Genomic DNA, 20900 nt, shown 5'->3' with positions numbered 1-20900 from the left:
GCAGAGGAACCAGAGATCACATTGCCAACATCCGCTGGATCATCAGAAAAGCATAAGAGTTCCAGAAAAACATCTATTTCTGCTTTATTGACCATGCCAAAGCCTTTGACTGTGTGGATCACAATAAACTGTGGAAAATTCTGAAAGAGATGGGCATACCAGACCACCTGACCTGTCCCTTGAGAAACCTGTATGCAGGTCAGGGAGCAACAGCTAGAACTGGACATGGAACAACAGACTGGTTCCAAATAGGAAAAGGAGTACGTCAAGGCTGTATATTGTCACCCTGCTTATTTAACTTATATGCAGAGTACCTCATGAGAAACGCTGGGCTGGAAGAAGCACAAGCTGGAATCAAGACTGCCGGGAGAAATATCAATAACCTCAGATATGCAGAGGACACCACACTTATGGCAGAAAGTGAAGAAGAACTAAAGATCCTCTTGATGAAAGTGAAAGAGGAGAGTGAAAAAGTTGGCTTAAAGCTCAACATTCACAAAACTAAGATCATGGCATCTGGTCCCATCACTTCATGGCAAATAGATGCGGAAACAGTGGAAACAGTGGCTGACTTTATTTTTCTGGGTTCCAAAATCACTGCAGATGGTGATTACAGCCATGAAATTAAAAGACGCTTACTCCTTGGAAGGAAAGTTACGACAAACCTAGACAGCATATTACAAAGAAGAGACATTACTTTGCCAACAAAGGTCAGTCTAGTCAAGGCTGTGGTTTTTCCAGTGTCATGTATGGATGTGAGAGTTGGACTATAAAGAAAGCTGAGCACCGAAGAATGGATGCTTTCGAACTGTGGTGTTGGAGAAGACTCTTGAGAGTCCCTTGGACTGCAAGGAGATCCAATCAGTCCAGCCTAAAGGAGATCAGGGAAAACAAGTGCTCTAACAAGAAAAGGTTGTTAATCTGGTATTCTTGGGTCCCTGGGAAAAGTCTAACAAAAATTCTGTGGGGGATTTACATGCATATCCCTGAAAGGATATATGTGCATTTTTCATGTATATGTTATGGGCATCTTTCTGATAATAGAGCTTGCATATTTCATCAGATTCTCAAAAGCCTTAAAAAACTTAGTTAAGAGTAGTGGTATTTAATCCTGGATATATACTAGAACTCCCTGAAGTTTGGTCTCCTCTAAACAATTGCTGTGTGACTTTCGGCAAAATAATTAACCTCTCTGTGCCTCAATTTCTTCATGTATAAAATGGAGCTAAAGCAATAGTACTTTCCTTTTGGGCTTGTTATGAAGTTCAAATAAATTAATATTTGCATATTTTTTAAAGAAGGGCCTAGTAAGTGCTAAATAGATGATTGCTAAATAAGATTATAAACTTGGGGTATTTTTTTTTTTTTTTCCATTTTAGGATCTAGTCCAGGTGACTCTAACTACAGCCAGGGATGAAAATCACTGTTCTGTAATGAAAAGAAAGCAAGAGATAGATGAGTGCCTTTCTTGGGAATGTGGGGTTTATTTCATCTCAAGGAGGCAGACTTCCCTTCCCTGAGGAGCTTAGCTTGGAAACTAGAGAGAGCTACCAACAAAAGCCCTAGCATCTTGGAAATGAATTTGTCTTCAAAAAACCTCAAGAAGTGATTCATCCTAACCCTCTTTCTTGTGGTAGGGATAGGAGCTAAAGGAAAGCAGTAAAAGGAAGAAGTTGGTTTTATCCCTATTGATTGCAACTTTTGTTTAAAAATCAATAAAATAAAAGCCTGTCCTAATATAAAAAAATTCTAATATTATCAATAAATGATCAGAGAGGCAAATACTAACTCTGTGAGTAAGCCAGCCTTCCAAATGGCAGCAGTGACCCTTACCTACTGGAGTTCATGGTCTTGTACATCCCTTCCTACACTGAATATAGCTAAACTGTGTGATCAATAAGATATTGCAGAAGGGACAAAGTCTAACTTCCCCCAGCCGAAGAATGGATGGTTTTGAACTGTGGTATTGGAGAAGACTCTTGAGAGTCCCTTGGACTGCAAGGAGATCCAACCAGTCTATCCTAAAGGAAAGCAGTCCTGAATATTCATTGGAAGGACTGATGCTGAAACTGAAACTCCAATACTTTGTCCACCTGATTCAAAGAACTGACTCATTTTAAAAGACCCTGATGCTTGGAAAAATTGAAGGCGGGAAGAGAAGGGGACAATAGAGGATGAGATGGTTGGATGGCATCACCAACTTGATGGACATGAATTTGAGCAAGCTCTGGGAGTTGGTGATGGAGAGGGAAGCCTGGCATGTTGCAGTCCATGGGGTCACAAATAGTTAGATATGACTATGCGTCTGAACTGAACTGAACAACAACTATCTAATGAACACAATACAGTACTCAGATCAGCATATTTTAAATAATTTTTACTGATATCAGTTATAAGACTAGTTAGTAGATGGTTACAGGGTGAGATTAATAATAGCATTATAAACACTTCTGAATACCTATTTTTCCTTTCCTGTTATTTAGAGGCCAAATAGTTTAGATGTGTCTTAGATTAATTACCCACATCGCTTACCCTCTTTGTCTACTCCAGAAATACAAAACAAGTAGTTTCAGCCTAATCATAGGGGTATGGGGGAACTTCCAGAGAGGAAGAAACTGCAAAATACATTTATTCTAAGTGTGAGCAGGACTCAAGGTGCCCCAGTTTAGGTCATTTGAATGAACACTGATGCTTTCCTTCGAAGTAAAGATGAAAGGAGGCAAGAAACCTCTAAGTATCTGGGAAATAACATATTTGGAAGGTGAAAAGCAGAGTCAGGTAAGCTTCATGTCTAGTTTCCATTTTATTTCCTGTTGTTTGTACCCACTTCCAGTTCACGAGAGTAAGCATTTATTTTGCCATCCCTACCCCTCCCATTTTTAAATTTTAATTCTTTTACTTCCTTACTCTGATTTCAGGTCTTTTGGAAGGGATAAGCAAGATGTCCCAAACACCTTAGTATATTCAATCTGTTGGAAAGTTCTGAGTGTACCAGATGTTTGAGAGGATAATAAAGATGGGGTCAAGTCAGGTGGGGGGTGCGAGGAAAGAATAAGACAAATGGAGGAAGGTGGAGCTGAAATATATTTGTCTACCTGGATCTTGCCCTGTTGTTGTTGTTTTTTTATTTTTTTAAACATTTATTCTCAATGATTTCTATTTACCCATTAAATTCCATGGGGGATGGCAGCTAAAAAGGTTTTAGACCTTAGAGAATAGCTTGACAGCTGATTTGTATTAACCAGCCTGTGAAATCTGTTTGATGGATAAAACTTGACTCTATCTCATAGAAGTAGAGTTTTACCATATGCTTTGTGTGCTGTGCTTGCTAATGTGAAATAGACTGTCATATGTTGGAAAGCCTTTGGCTAAGGGTTGAATCTCAAAGGCTTACATGATGAAAGAGATCTTGATGAACTGAAGCTTTACCATGCTGTTGTCCAAATATCAATATGGACAATTCAAGTAATGAATAATGCACTTTAATATAGAATGCACTGGAAGCATACAGAAAGTTTTACCAATGTGCAGTCCCTGGCATTAACAAAGATGAAAATCACTTTGAATTCTGTAGTTAACCCACACACATATTCATATGCACACTGTTTTCATGCACTTTGGATTTTCACTGAATGACTAATAAGCCAGATATGTGCTGAGGATTGAATACTGTCAACATGGCCCCTTTCCCCAGAGAGCTCAGAATTTCACATAATTGAGACCGTCACTGGTAAGGTCATTCTACTTAAAAATATTCTGTAAAATATATACGAAGCATGCTGTATAGTTAAATGTGGGAAATTTTGTTATGCAAAGCTTTACCAAAATCCCCAGTTAAAGTCACCTGGATAAGAACAATAAAATGTAAACAAATGGTAAAGCTGTTAATAGTTATCCACTTTCTATAACATTTGGCTTTTGCAGGATTATAGTACAAAAAAAACATTAAATGTCTAAAAATGCACTGAGTTTCTCTCTATTTAAAGGAAGGTGTAAACACAACAGGAAATTTATTTGCCCCTGTTGAAATTTGACTCCAAGGCAAAAAAATGAAAAATGACTTGACATAAATGGTGTATATGTTTCTGGTTTTCTTTTTATTAGGACATTAAACATAATAAGTGACTTTTTCATTCTTTTATAATGGAGGTTCATCTTCTTCTATGTTACTGAATATTCCATGGACTTTTCTTAGGTTAACCTAAGAACTGTATCAATATCTTTCTTGTCATGTTATTCCCACTGAGTTTCAAGCTAATGAATTTGGACCAGTCCATTCCCTTTGTCCCTTCATTATCTCGAAAATTTCTATTAAATTATCTTCTTTTAAAATTTATTATTTTAAGTCTTTTCTTTCTCTTTACTTAAAAATGTAAAAATAAAAATGATATTCACAGATCAGTCTGCTCCTTGAACCTGTTTTTCTTTCCTAATATGTTGTTACATAGTTGATGCAACCATACTAGTTCTCCATTTTATCTTTTCATTATAAGACACATTCTTCGGAGTTACTTAAATATCTTAAAAAATCACTATGCATTTGCCAGTCAGAATGGCCATCATGAAAAAGTCTACAAATAGAAAGTACTGGAGAGGGGAGGAGGAAAGGGAATTTTTCTACACTTTCGGGGGGATGTCAATTGGAGCAGCCACTATGGAAAACAGTATTGAGGTTCCTTCAAAAAATCTAATAATAGAGTTGCCATATAATCTACCAATTCCATTCCTGGGCATACATCCAGAAAAGACAAAAACTTTAATTTGAAAAGATACACACACCCCAGTGTTCATAGCAGCATTATATAATTCAATAGCCAAGACATGGAAGCAACTGAAATGCTCATCAAAAGACAAATGGATATAGATAATAATATATCTAAGAAATTATCATACCAAGTGAGATAAGTCAAAGACAAATATCATGCAAAATCACTTACATGCAGAATTAAAAAAAAAAAAAGATACAAATAAACATATTTACAAGATAGAAACAGACTCACAGACATAGAAAGCAAACCTATGGTTGCCAAAGGGAAAACTGAATAGGTTGGGATTAGCAGATACACACTACTATATATAAAATAGATAAATAAAAGGACCTATGTTGTATAGACAAGAGCTATGTTCAATAACTAGTAATAACTTATAATGGAAAAGAATCTGAAAACACACACATATATATATTCAAAGTAACTGAATCACTTTGCTGTATACCTGAAACTAATACAACATTGTAAATCAACTATAATTAAAAATATCATTGTGTATTCAGGTCATCAATGGAAGAAGGTGCTATGTGGATTATACATTTCCTGGATTAGAAGTTCTTAAACTTTAGCATGCACCAGAATCACTTGGAGGTCTTATTTTAAAAAACAACAAAAAACACATTGCTGGGCTTCAATCTGAAACAACAGGTGTGGGGCGGATCCAAGAATTTGCATTTCTAACATTTTTTCCTGATGACACTGATACTTACTGTTCTGGGACCCACACTTTGAGAACTACTGGCCTAGGGAATCAGGAAAACTTAAAAAGTACCAGCAAATATTTTTTTCCTTTATTTTGGGGGGTATGGGGCAAATATAATGTAATGTAATGTAATGTAATATACTATAATATAATAGACTCTCCCAAATAAACTGCCACATCTAAGTTGATACATCCATCCAGAAATATTTCAGTTCATGAACCATAATTTGAATGAATAGAACTGTTTTTTTTTTTGCAATAATGAGCACTGAGAATTGGTAACTATTTGTTTTTGTTTTTATTTGTTGTCTAGTAATCTAGACTTGAAATTCTGTGTGAAGATATGTCAAAACAAATTAGTTGGTAGAAAACCACGTGGGGACTGATAAATAGAGTGTGATTGAAGAGGTATTTCATAATTTGTCAGGGAAGCAAAGCTGTACTTCATTGTAATCCTAACTTCTCTTACAACACACAAATGTATGAGCAACACACACACACACATACAAAGAGACACAGTTCATGCGGGTAAATGAAAGGGATTTAGGATTTTTCCCACATGTGTGAGTACTAAACCTTTCCAGAACTGTGGGGGGAATATTGGGACTGCATACTTAGATGGGAAAAAATGAAAACAGTCACAGACTATATTTTCTTGGGCTCCAAAATCATTGCAGATGGTGACTGCAACCATGAAATTTAAAGGTCCTTAGAAGAAAAGCTTGGTCCTTGGAAGAAAAGCTATGACCATCCTATGACCATGTCATGACCTATGTCTATGACCATCCTAGACACCATATTAAAAAGCAGAGACATTACTTTGTTGACAAAGATCCATGTAGTCAAAACTATGGTGTTTCCAGTAGTCCAGTGTGGATTTAAGAGTTGGACCATAAAGAATGCTGAGCACTGAAGAACTGATGCTTTTGAACTGTGGTGATGGAGAAGACTCTTGAGAGTCCCTTGGACTGCAAGGAGATCAAGCCAGTTAATCCTAAAGGAAATCAATCCTGAATATTCATTGGAAGGACTGATGTTGAAGGTAGAAGCTCCAATACTCTAGCCACCTGATGCGAAGAGCCAACTCATTGGAAAAGACCCTGGTGCCGAGAAAGACTGGAGGCAGGAAGACAAGGGGACAACAGAGGACAAGATGGTTGGATGGCATAACCGACTCAATGGACATGAGTTTGAGTAAGCTCTGGGAGAGGGTGAAGGACAGAGACCTGGCATGCTGCAGTCCATGGGGTTGCAATGAGTCAGACACGACTGAGCGACTGAACAACAATATACTTAGAAAATATTTCTCCTTTATGTGAGTGGTTATATCAGGTCGTGTGATTGTGCTGAATTGTGACTGGAAATTAGAGTTTGGGAATGGAACCTATATCTTTGCTTTTGTCTGTTTATAGCCATAGGCTTATATTCCTGCCTGCATTCATTGATTCACAACATTTTTATTAAGGGTCAGTGAATGGGAGGGAGAATAGGGAGAGTCATACAAAGACAAATAAAAGCTTAGTGCATGGTGGGTGAGGTATTTGTAATATATAATACAAGGATAGATGGTACAGTAGGAAGTATAATGGGAAAATAACTAAGGAGTACTTATCCCCAATAATCTCAGGGAAGACCTGACAGAAGTAATGCTTGAGTTGGACTTTTAAGAATGCATGAGTCTTTGCTGGGAATGGCAAGTAAGAACAAGCCTGAAAAGGGATGGGGGGCATCATGCACATGTACTAAAGCAGAAACATAGAAGGATTTCAGGGAAATTTTAAACAGTTGCATGTAGCTAGAGCATACAGTATGTGTATAGAGGAAACTATTAAGCATGAGGGCTGAAATCAGGTACAGAAAGGAGAGGAGGGAATGGGCATAAATCATGCTAAGAAATTTGGACTTTTTCCAGTGGTCTGGGAGGCATCTACAAAGGAAGAATCCTAACCGTGAAAGCGGGAGCAGGAAAGATAATGTATCTGAACAAGAACCAAAGTAAGAATCTCAGAAAAATTTTAAAAAGCACTCATATATAGAGCTTTTATTATAAATTTGCTAATAGGATTCAGAGAAGAGGTCAACTATGACGTCCTAGTTTTCATTAGTCAATCCTAAAGAAAATCATTCCTGAATATTCATTGGAAGAACTGATGCTGAAACTGAAGTTCCAATACTTTGGCCACCTGATGCAAAGAACTCACTCATTGGGAAAGACCCTAATGCTGGGAAGGACTGAAGGCAGGAGGATAAGGGGATGACAGGGGATGAGACGGTTGGATGGTATCACTGGCTTGATGAACATGAGTTTGAGCAAGCTCCAGGAGTTGGCAATGGACAGAGAAGCCTGGTGTGCTGCAGTCCCTGGGGTTGAAAAAATCAGACATGACTGAGCAACTGAACTGAACTGAATTTTCAGCTGAAGCAATTGTACTGTTTCAATTCAGTTCAGTCACTTAGTCGTGTCTAACTCTTTGCAACCAGTACTGTTTATAAAGCTATTTTATAACATCAGGAATGTAGAACTGTCCTAAAGTAGTGCTGAACTGTAGCTATTGCCAAATTACCTAATCTGAACAAAACAGTTTTCAGTACAAGAAAATAACTTATTAGTCATACGAAATATAGGATATAATTTATTCAGATTTAAGACATTATCCATTAAAAGCTAATATTTTATCAGTAAGTATTGTGATACTTCTTTGAGTCATTCAACAGTTTTCTGTTTCTGGGCAAAAGTGAAGAGTCTCAATAGAATAAGGGAAAGCCACCTGTCATCTCTTTTTAGTTTAGCAACATCAACATCTCTGATATTTACGGCAATGTCTGTACCTATGAGGAGTGTTGAAACAGCAAAGGACATCAAACAGGTTGAGATCTACTATGGTGATAAAAAGAGACCCAGGAGAGCCTTTACAAAGTGCTGCCAATCCAGAGTCTTTGAAGAATACAGAGGCATTGCTTTAATCTTTGTCATTCCAACACCATTATGAAAGCTTAAGAGTAGGAAACAGGAGATGAAAGCAATCAGCTTTTTCCAGGGAGATATTACTGACTGTGGAAATTAGTCAGAAGCTAATCTTTTCCACCAAAAAAATGAAGATCAAGATAAATTGACAATCAGTGATTTGTGAGAGTAAACTTGAAAATTAGCAGAAAATTGCTGATAGGAAGACAAGAAAGATGACAAGTATGAAATAACAGTTTGAGGTAGACTAGGTATGAGGTAAACCAGAAAGATGTTAAGGACAAGACTATTTTAAGGGAGGCTACAGAAATTCAGGGGCCAACAGATCAGTTCTCTCAGTAGAACCTATGTCAGTGAGGCCAGGAGAGATGTGACTACAAACTTTGTGTTCTCATTGTTCTGTGCCTACAAGGACAAGGGCAATGTTCTTTAATGTACAAGGCGGCCTGGGAACTGTATGGGGGTGAAGGGCAAAAAAAATTATACTTTTCGAGTGAAGGCCCCCAAAATAAGAGAGTAAGACATTCTAAAGATATTCACTATGCAAATACTCAAATTCACACACCAAGAGAAGACAGTATGTGGAAACAGTGAGAGCAAAGTTTACAGCACAGTTGTACTTATTAAGATGATGAGACTGAAAAATTACAAAGGCAGTCTGATAATCTTCACCCATTGGTGAGGACCAACATGATAACTAAGCAGCAGACAAGAAAAATTGGTGATAAAAAGATGGAATGTCCAGAACTAATACCACCATCACCCCACGACCACCACCACCACTGCCCAGTGTTGAAGCCTTGCTGCTACTAGTTGTGAGGTACACTAACCAGATGCCTGGTACATCTCAGATTTTGTTAGAAATGGAGAGAACCACCCACTCTGCCCCCCAAAAGGTCTACTTAATCAGAACTTTCATTTTAACAGGGTTCTCAGGGAATAGTGTACACATTAAAGTTTGAGGAGCTCTGAACTGGGAGATTTTACTAAGGCCAGGTGAAAGATGATTGTATTTTGTATGTTATAATTAATTCCATTTCTGCCTAAGTTAATTAACTAAAACAGTCATTTTTAACTAATTTATTTTCAATGATTTTTATAATTAGTTTTCTATTCAAAGATTCATCTGAGAAATTGGTAAGTGACTTAGACACCCCTCTCCCATCCCGCCCACTCACCCTTACATGTAGATGTAATTTCAGGATACAGTTTAAAGCCCAGCCACAAATCCCAACTTAAAGAATCCCAAGCACTCTTCTACAGAATTGCTAATTAGAAACCACCTGAATGTTTGTGGACCCAATCTACCATCTGGCTTCTCTCTTGGGGCCTAGCAGGGTTTCTTTTAATAAAGACTTTGAAAACACCAACATATGTTTACACACTTTAGGGCCCTGAACTGGACTGCCCCGATATAAGAATTGCCAGGCAACCAAGTTCTACCCATACCAAGATGACAGATACAACGTCAGCTGCCAATTGGAATTCCCAATTAAAACTTTCAGTCACTTTTAGGTATCTAGACATTTTGGTAGTATTGTAAATTATCTGCAAGTTTTGGTTTACTAAATTCTAATCCTCGAGATTGTGATAATGGCTAATATTTGAATATTTATTATACACTCAGTAAGTAGCCCCTTCTCACCCCCAAATCTCTCTCTCTTTCTCCCCTTCTCCTTAAAATAACTTTATAAGGTAGGTATTTTTGTCCCTAATGTTAAAATATGGAAACTGAGACTTACTATGATAAATTATCCAAAATTATAGATAATAAGTAAATAGAAACTAGTGGAGCCAAAATTCACATATAGATCTAACTTATTGCAATCTTAGAACTTTACCAGTCAAGCTAAAGACTATAAGAGTCTTTAGAATAACTTATTTAGAAAAAAAACTGCAAAACCAACTCCATTTCATTATAAAATGAAATATTTCATCAAACATTTCATTTGATGCAATATTTCTTCCATTTTTTCTTACTACACTACTTTTTTTCCCAGAAAGTACATCTTAAAAAAAATCTGTAAAATAATTTACTCTGATTTATTCAGCAAATTATCACCATAATGATCAATTTCTGCTTATCAAACTTATAAATGATTAATATCAAATAGGAAAACAAAATAAGATGTCTCATATAGAGTGAGTAAAGTTGGGAGAAAACTCACTTCATTTTTAAATTAGATTATTCTTTTTGTAGCAGCTGATGAGTTTATGAAGTAAAGCAAAAAGCTGCATCAAAAAGCCTGAAGTCTATAAATTTTAACTGATTCTTCTCTGTTGACCTGACTTCATCGAGGTTTTACTTACAACATGAGCTCAGATGCTTTAATCATAAGACAAACTATGTAGCTTAAATTATATAACAACATGGAATCTTTCTAGGTCAACAGCCTGAAGCAGTTGTCCACAGTAAATTAATTTTACAACATTCTATAAGGCAAATAGGGAGAGTAAGACATTCCCATGTACAGAGAGCCTGCCAGGAGAAGGTTTTCAAGTTATGCCCTCTACTCTGTGAGGTAGTCCTAGCCTTCATTTCCTCCAACAATATTATTCATGTCACATTTATTTTTTAAAGGGCACAATAAGAAGCTATCTATAGATGGAAATGGTGAAAGGGAAGGAGAGAGAGATAGGGAACAGATGAGCATGGATTTGTAAACACTTTGCCAGAAGTTTTAAACCTTAAATGACCCCTAAAGAAGACTATTTTGAGATTTTTACAGATTTTTTTTCCTTATTATAATAATAACGGTATCCTCCCACTAGCATACTACCTTCCAGTTGTCAAAGAACATTTAAAGTATAATGTAAACCTCACCCTATCCTAGGAACTCATATTACCTCTTTTTGAAAGGAAAATTCACATTTGGAGAGGTTATACATTAATTGCCAAGCTGGTGTAGCTCTTGAGTGAGAAAACTCTTGGAAACTAGGTTTTCCAGGCTCAGATATCTATCAATACTACAAATGTTAAATTTGAACCTAAGTATTCAGCCTTGTCTCCAAGGTTCTTTCTATAGGGTTGTCTTATCTGTAATTCAAGTAAACTAACACAGACTGAGTTTCCATTAAGGTTCAGTGAATACAAAGATAACAAATACAATCTTTGCACTCAAAAGTCTTCTCATGTGGTATGGAAGAAGGTATAATACATAAACCAGGAACTGCAATTCCTCATGACTTCCTTAGAGTATGTGTGAATGTGCAAACTAGTGAACTGGACACCTTAAGCAGATGAACTGCATGGGATGTGAATTAAATCTCAATAGAGCAGCTAATAGAAAGTCAAACAAACAAACAAAAAATACATTAAGAAAAAGATTCTTGTCTCCAAAAACCTAAGATAGCCACAGGGTTATTAATTACCATTGACTTTGGATCTGACTTTCAATAATACAATCTCAGCATTTTGGGGTACTGTTTTTGTACAAAACTATTAACCTCTAGTCAATAAACATTCAAAGTTATGGTGCTTTACGTGTAGCATTCCTAATTTCATTGCTGTTTCAAGTAAACATTGAATTTTTGAGATTTACTTTCCTAACATAAATATTTTACTTAGCTGACTGAAATTACTATTTATTTTTTTAAAGCAAGGGGAACATAAAATCAAATATCCAGTAGCTGCACTAATGTTGTTATGTAAGCAAAGATAGAGGTCCTGCCCAAACAAAACATGCCCTGGTGGCAGAACCACTGTGGAGCAGTTCCAAAGAGTCAAGTTCCCGTGAAGTGTGGGCAGGATCCCGCCACCCACTGCCCAGCCTCTGATTCAGTGTGAACTTTTCATTTTGTAGGTGAGGACAATGAAACACAAAGGTGTTGCTGTCTTAGAGTGTACCCAACATCACACAGAAAACCATCACAAGCGGAAGTTTCCCCACCCACTGCTCCACTGAGCTGGGATTACCTGGGAAAGGCTTCACTGCCTCAACACATAGAGATTAAGTAGGTTCTATTTACTAGACATCGTTCTAGGCAATACAGATATGTTGATAAAAATCACAGACAAAAAATATACATGGTGGTAAAGAAGACAGATAAGAAGTAAGCCTAAGTAACTAAATAAATAGGATAGTAATTAGTTGTTAGGCAGAGGGTTAAAATAAGGCTATTCATGGAGGTGACTTTAGATTCTGAGAAAGTGCCATTAAATTGAGCCTCACAGGGCTGCTGGTGAAGATGGTGGGAAGAGAAATCCAGGCATTACACCAGCTGGCAAAAAATGCCTGAAGACAGGAATGAGCTTCAAGTGTGTGAGTAAAGTAAAGGAATCCATGATAATTCTTTGTGTCTGATTTAAGTAACTGGATGGATGGTGGTGCCAGTAGTTGTAATCGGGAGGCAAGGGAAAGAAGCAGGGTTTGACGGGGGAGATTAACAATTCTACGCTGAAGTGCTGCAGTCCATGTGGTCGCCAACAGTCTGACATGACTGAGCAACTGAGCTGAACTGAATAGGCAATCAGGAGGGTGGTGACGTGTCAGGGGTAGGACTAGGGGAGTAAATGCTCTCTGAAGAAACTTACTGGTCTAGTGGTCTGGTGGTTACTGCCTGATTGAAGATGCTTAAGATGCATTTTGGATCCCAAAGAGACAACCAAAACAGAGTGGTATAAAAGGATGTATTTGAGAGGAGGCAGAGGTAGAGAAAGCAGGATTGATTAATACAGTAAAAAAGGAATGCTTCACTGCAGAAAAAGGAGTTTGTATCTCTGAGCAAGTTGTGATGTAATTTTAAGGATAAACCCTAATTTATTTAATTAGATTTTACCAGAAAACAAGTATTAAAATCTATTGGGTACCTTCTTTTTTGAATAAGGAAAAGTACAGTATGTTTCCTCTGTGTGGCCTAGTAGCAAGCTTACATTTTAGTAACACTAAACAACAACAACAGTGGCACAGTGAGCACCGACTCCACCAATCCATCTTCCATGCTGATGTCTGTTCTTAGTTGCCTATGTGAATAGGACATCCCTCTTGAAATTCTCTATGGGCTCTTATTTCTATTATCAGAGAATTAAATTCCTCACCATGGCCCATAAGGCACTGCATGCTGGTCCCTGCCAATTCCTCCAGCCTCATTTCTTGCTACCTCTTGCTCACAGAATCAGCTAAATTCTCTTCTCAAATACACCTTGTGCTCACCCTACTTGCTAATGCACTGTCCTCGACCAGGAACAGACAGAGATGCTTCCTGCTCATCCCTTCCCAAAGTGAACTCCTACTTATAACTTCAGTTCTTTGTCAAGATAACACCTCCTCAGGGGAGGTTCCTCTAGAAAACCTGCCTTACCCCTTGTCCCAAGTCTGACTTCAGAGTTTCACCTCTAGATAGCCCATCATCTTTCAGTTCAGTTCAGTTGTTCAGTCATGTCCAACTCTTTGCAACCCAATGGACTGCAGCATGCCAGGCTTCCCTGTCCATCACAAATTCCCAGAGTTTACTCAAACTAATGTCCATAGAGTTGGTGATGCTATCCAAGCATCTCATCCTCTGTCATCCCCTTCTCCTCCTGCCTTCAGTCTTTCCCAGCATCAGAGACTTTACAAATGTGTCAGTTCTTCACATTAGGTAGCCAAAGTATTGAGGTTTCAACTTGAGCATCAGTCCTTCCAATGAATATTCAGGACTGATTTCCTTTAGGATGGGCTGGTTGGATCTCCTTGCAGTCCTTGGGACTCTCAAGAGTCTTCTCCAACACCTGACTATCCCACATGGTGACCGTTTGCATATTTGCCGCTGTCCTCCATAACATTGTCGAGGGCAGGAACCATGGCCAGCCTGTTCACTGTTGTATCTTCCATACTGAGTGTAGTCTGGGTATTTAGCATTTAGGGCCTTAATATACACTGAATAAGTGCAAAGAAAACTTTCTACAAGATTTTAAGTTCCTAGAGAGCAGGAACCCCAGGCTGGTTAAACAGTCTATCTTCACCCCTAAACACAATGTTGGGTGCTCAAAGAAACTTAACAGTTTTTCAGCTGAGAGCTGCATCTGCCTTGCTTTACAGTCTGTGATTTGAGTATATTGAAAGTGGAATTTCTAGTGAAGTGTTCTGCCGTTTTCCTTGTACCAACTTTGGCCAGATTTTAACCTGCCCATTCTAAGATACAATTTCTAAGTCTATGAAGACAAATACCTAAACAAATATCACTCATCCACCCTCTTGATGTGATCTGATTTATGCCATAAAGTATTCCTACATCTAAACCTTGTCCTACAAATTAAATATTCACTATTATCCTGCATCTTAAACCATTTGATTAAAAATATATGTATCTCTTCAGTAGTTTTAAATACTTTGTGATCATTATCTTTCTACAATGCAGAAATGTTTTAGAACTAAACTGATCACAACAATCAATGTTTTGATGCATCGATTCTTCACATTTAAAACTAAGAACACAAAATCAGAATTTAACTAAAACGCATATTCTAATAAGTTTAAATATTTGTAATTACCTTCTAGTGCATATTTCATATCCTGAGCAAAAAGGGTCCACATAATTTCAGCACTTATTTTTCCCATGTTCAGCTCTTGAGGAAACCTAAAACCAAACACATACATTAGTAGATCAAAAAGAAAAAACATGTGACTGAGAAAAGAAAACACTTTATATTACACATATATCACAATCATTATTATATAGTTTTAAATACTTTTACTTATGAGATTTCTCTTTATCAATTTCAATCATATGGAAAAAAACTACACATGAGTGTTGCTTTTATCACAACAGCCATTCTTCTTGAAGCAAACTTGAATGCTCCCATTCTGTGCTGTGCTTAGTCATTCAGTTGTGTCCAAATCTTTGTGACCACATGGACTGTAGCTTCCATTCTATATTTGCTTAAAGTAAATTATTTCATCAAGATTCCTTACTCCTCTGGTGAAATGGTCCATGGTAGACCCCATTAGTCAGGATTTCAGAATTACCAGGCAGGCTGTGTTTTTTTTAGATCAAACAAGCTTAAGCCAAAGACAATATTCCTACTGCTGCTGAATATGAATTCTGTTTGTATGTGTTTTCAATCTCATGATAAGGCTCAAAGTAATGTAAGCTCAGTGAAAATAATTTCATTCATTATAAACACTCAGCCCCTGATAGTACATAAGAAAGTATGTTCTGTTCTGACAAATATATATATATTAAATTTTATGCATATTATTTATAAAATGCACACACATATATCTATATACATATAAACAAATATATATAATACATATATATTACATATATACACATATAATACATATATAATATTTATATATAATATATAATACATAATAATGTATGTACATGTATATAAGGATGTGTATATATATATATATACACACACACACACACACAGAGACACATACATGTAAAGTAACAAAAGAAGCTCTCACATTCATTTATATCTGAGTTCAAATCAAAAAAAGAAAAAATATATAATAAATTAAATATTAATATTTAAGTTTAATTAAATTAAAATAAATTAAATTTATTATTAAATTAATTAAATAAATAAATTAATACATTATTAAATGAATAAATATGACCTCAGGATAACCTCAACAAAGAAAAGACCATGGTTCCTACATACTACTTCACCAAAGCAAAGTGTATTTTATCAAATGTTCTTTCCAACTCCCATCTATCAATTTATCTAATAATTTCAACTGATACTTTAAAACTTAAATGTGGAAGTATATTTATTAAGTACTTAAACTCTGAACACTTTCTATGATCAAAAAATTAATATAACCTACATATACACAAAATTAATTTTCAACAATAAATTTTACTCTATTAATATAAAAATAACCTTAAACAAGTAATGTATTTCAAAAGGTTTCATTTGCAGAAAGCTATAAACATTCCACAATTTGTAGTATGTTAATTTTTATGTAATATATGCACAGCATCAACACTATAAATGTATAATTAGAATGATTAAGCTCATAAAATGAGAAAATTTATTATGTTAATTTTTTTGAATCCAGAAAAAAGAATGTATTGATTAAGTGTATGGTGGTCTGATACAAAAAACAAAGACAGGATTTCCAAAGAGGATTTTGGAAATCCTCAAAAACAAGTGACAAATTCAATCTTGCAATATATACATGGATAATACATCATGACCAAGATACTTATCCCAGAAGTGCAGCATGGGTTCAACACTGAAAAATGAATCAACTTAATGTATCATATTAACAGACTAAAGAGAAAAACTTTATCATCTCAATAGATGAGTAAAACATATTTGGCAAACCTCAACACTTGTTCATGCTTAAAAACAAAACAAACAACAAAACTATGAAAACTAGGAATTAAAAGAAATTTCCTTAACCTTATGAAGAGAATCTGCAAAAAACCTACAGCTAACATCATACTAATACAAGGATCAAGGCAATGGTTTTTACTCTCACTCTTCCTACTAAACATTGTACTGGAGCTCCTAAAGATTGCACACAGCCAAATAAAAGAATAAAAGAGGTATATAGACGGCAAAGGAAGAAACACTCTATTTGGAGAAAACAATAATATAAATCCTCAAAATACTATAAAATAGCTACTAAATAAGTTCAGCAAGGTTACAGAATACAAAGTCAGATACAAAAATCACTGTATTTCTATATTCTAGCAATGAACTATTGAAAATTGAAATTAAAATAACAGTATCATTTACAATAGCACCAAAATATATTAAATACTTAGGTATAAATCTAAGAATATGTGTGTACAAGATTTGTATAAAGAAAACTGCAAAGTACTGAGGAGAAACATCAAATAAGACCTAAATAAATGGAGAAATATATTGTGTTCATGAATTGATATACTTAATGTCATTAGAATATTAATTCTCCCAAGCTGATTTACAGATTCAATGCAATCTCACGCAGAATTCTAGCAGAATTTTTTCTGTGGAAATTGACAAGTTCATTCTAAAATTTACATGGTAAAGCAAAAGAAATAGAAGAGCAAAAATGGTGTTTATTAAAATAGCTGAAGGTTTTACATCACCTATCTTTATAGCTTACAATGAAACTATAGTAATTAAGACACTGTATCTTCAAGGTCAATTAATTTTCAATAAAATGTTACATTAATTCAATGGAGAAAAGGTAGTCTTTGCAATATGTCTGCTAGAGTAGTTAAATATCCCTATGCAAAAAAAAAAAAAGTAAAGCTCGACCCAAACTTCACATCATACAAGGGAAAAAAAAAAAAGACTCAAAATGAATCACAGAGCTAAATATAAAACCTAAACTAAAGATTTTCTAAAAGAAAACACAGAAGATCTTATGATCTAGGATCAGGCAATGGTTTCTAAGATCTGTCACAAAAAGTGCAAACCATAAAATACTGATATATTGGACTTTATGAAAATTAAAATCTGCTTTTCTAAAGATACTATTGACAAAATGAGAAGAAAGGCAATTGACCTGCAGAATACATATCTGAAAAAGGACATATCTGGAACATACAAAGTACTTTCAAATCCCAATAATAAGAAAAAAAAATTACCCAACAAAAAATGGGCAAGTGATCTGAATGATAATTGAGCAAAGAATATAATTAGATGGAAAATAAGCACATGAAAATATGTTCAACATAATTAGTCACTAGGTACTTCCAAATTAAAATTATAATGTGACATCACTACATGTCTACTAAGACAGCTCAAAATAAAACAAAACAAAACAACACCTAACAATATCAAGGGCTGGTGAAAGTGTACAGACGCAGAGAAGTTTGAATTCTGATATAAAGCTGCTGAGAATGCAAAGTATGACAGTCCCTTTGGAGAGCAGTTTGTCAATCAAGTTAAATATACACTTATCAACAGTCCAACTCCAGGCATTTATCCAAGAGAAATGGGACATATTTTTACAAAAACTATATATGTTGAAAGTCATCCTTTCAGTCAATGAATGGATAAATAAACTGAGCTATATTCGTAATTGAATCCACTAAGCAATAAAGAAGAATAAAAACTGATACATGTAACAATGTGCATGAATCTATCATAAAGATACAAAGAAATTCACAGGGATAAAAAGTTCTAATAGTTAGGTTTGGGCAAGTAGAGAAGGGAATTGAATTCAAAGAGGCATATGTACAAATAAACCTTCAATCAAGTTTGCAATATCTTATTTCAGAAAAAATTATAAAAATTTTATATCAGTAAAATAAGAGGTATTATAATAAAAATGAGTGTTAACATGTTTAGCATTTAATAAGAAACATTAGTTAATAAGTCACTATTAATTGAAGGCTAAGTACTAAATAAAACACACACAATCCTTGCCCCTCAGAAGTCTACAACCTAGTAGTACAGATGACAGTAAAAACAAATATATACATTACATATACACACACATATATATTATGTTCACACACACACACACACACACACACACACACACACGTTTGATAAGTCCCACAAAGAAGCTAAAGCCTGAGAAGGTTGAGCTGGTTGTGGAAAAAAGTAGTTCTGGAAAACCAGGAGTTTGGAGAAAACTCCTCCTTCTCCTTACTGGTGCTTAGGGGCTGTGAGAGCAGCTTATCTTCAATGGAGGGTCACTCTGCAGCCTGCACAGAGATGGGAAGCAGCAGTATGAACAAGTTTGGCAAGAGAGGGTTCAGAACTTCTGTTATCAAGCAGCAGTAGTGACAGGAGACTTGATGTATGCTGTGAGTGATGGTGACTGCCATGAGATCAAAGAAGAGCAACATGAGGAATAGGAATATGGATAGTAAATAGAAAAGGAGAATGCAGAACAGCAACGGTAGCTGAAAGGATGCAGAGGAGTTAGACCAGTGAACAAGGGCAAGAGCCAAACATATCCTGAGTGACTTGTTTTTATATTCTGCTGTCTACATTTGGGTTGATGTGATCTTAAGAAACAAGGATCACTACTATGCATAAAATAAACAACAAGGACTACTACCACATAGCACAGGGAACTATATTCAATAAAGGAAAAGAATCTGAAATTTTTATATATTTATAAATATATATATATATACACATACATATAACTGAACCATTCTGATGTACACCAGAAAGTAACACAATACTGTAAATTAACTATACTTTGGTTAAAGAAAACACATGGATCACAATGGAAAGGCACATAGTACTTACTTAGTGCTAAGTACAAATTACTCGACACAATAAAGCTAAGAGTATATGATGCAGAAGAATATCTGGTACAATCATTCACAGAGGTTACTTGAAGAAAGTAAGATTTGTATGTACTTTTCAAGGAGGATAAAGATTAATTGGTGGAAGAGATAAGCTATGCACACCAGTTAATGGCTGTAATTAACATAATAAAAGATTCTCAAAGCAACTTTTGAAATATTTTCCTTTAATCTAGACTTCTTAATCAGATAACTTCCAAACAGAGAATCTAAAAATAAGCTATTTGTGTCAGGATTGTCTCAGTTGCATAAGCAATGTCAAATTTGATTTTCATTCTTGTGAAACTAAGGTTTAAGGGTTCTCATTATTACTGTTGAGGATTTAACAAAAACCTAAACCAAAACCAAACTGCCATTTAAAATAAAAACAGCATACTAGAAAAATATACACTAGATATATAAAAGGCAAAGGGATAATACTATTAATAAAAGAAAAACTGTTATAAATCTGAGGAAAAAGAGAAATATTAGAAAAATGACTGTGATTAATAGAAGATCTAAAAAGGAAAAAAAACACCCCACAAAACCTAGCAAACGTAGATAAGAGATTCTTACCATTCTAATATTCAAAGAAATGTCAATTAAAATAATAGTAAAATTTTTTTTACTAAGTGCATTTCAGGCTAGAAAACAAGCAAAAAAAAAAAAAAGAAAGAAAAGAAAAGAAAATTCAGGATGTCTGCATCAGATTTCCAAAAGCCTGACTCTCTACAAGTTTTCAGTTTTTATGCTATTCCAATACCTGAGTTATTTACACTTCCTTCTCTCCTGTGTCTCAGGATTCCCCCTCCATGGATGCATCATCATGGTGTTATATGAAACTACAGAATTTTAAACAAATATTTTTTTTAATATTTTAAATATTTTTTAAATTATTTTTTAAACAAATATTTAAACAGAATATTAAACAAAACGAGATAGGTCTGCCTGTACTGACATGAAAAGATAAATGTCAGGCAGTTTAAGCAAACAAGGCAAATTACAGATTAGTATACATACTATGAGCCTGTATTTTGTTTAAAAAAAAAAGTATAAAAATAAATACTATTAAATGAATTTCTATGCTTACATGTGCAGAAAATAGTAGTTGGAAACAATACGCCCAACTACTAAAAATTTGTAAGGCATGGGTAAAGGGAGTCTTATTTTGGTTTTATTTCTTTCTTTTCTTCACAAGAAATGATACACAAACATTAGAACTTTCATTTTCTATATCAAATAGGCCTGTGAAGTTGAAGATGATTATTTTTAAAAATAT

The 20900-nt window shown here is 35.2% G+C and overlaps 1 protein-coding gene across 2 annotated transcripts in view; it reads right to left on the bottom strand.

Moving 5' to 3' along the window:
- Window positions 1-20900, bottom strand: part of UNC13C (unc-13 homolog C) — a 609739-nt gene that overhangs the window by 182688 nt on the left and 406151 nt on the right. For both annotated transcript variants that reach the window (XM_061158385.1, XM_061158384.1), the window contains one exon: window positions 14910-14995. In XM_061158385.1, coding sequence (XP_061014368.1) covers window positions 14910-14995 — 86 coding nt within the window. The remainder of the gene's footprint in view (window positions 1-14909; window positions 14996-20900) is intronic.

The sequence above is a fragment of the Dama dama genome, chromosome 12 (assembly GCF_033118175.1).
Source record: "Dama dama isolate Ldn47 chromosome 12, ASM3311817v1, whole genome shotgun sequence".
Taxonomy (NCBI): Eukaryota; Metazoa; Chordata; class Mammalia; order Artiodactyla; family Cervidae; genus Dama; species Dama dama.
The sequence above is the reverse complement of the archived record's forward strand: the minus strand, read 5'-3'. Positions and strand labels throughout refer to the sequence as shown.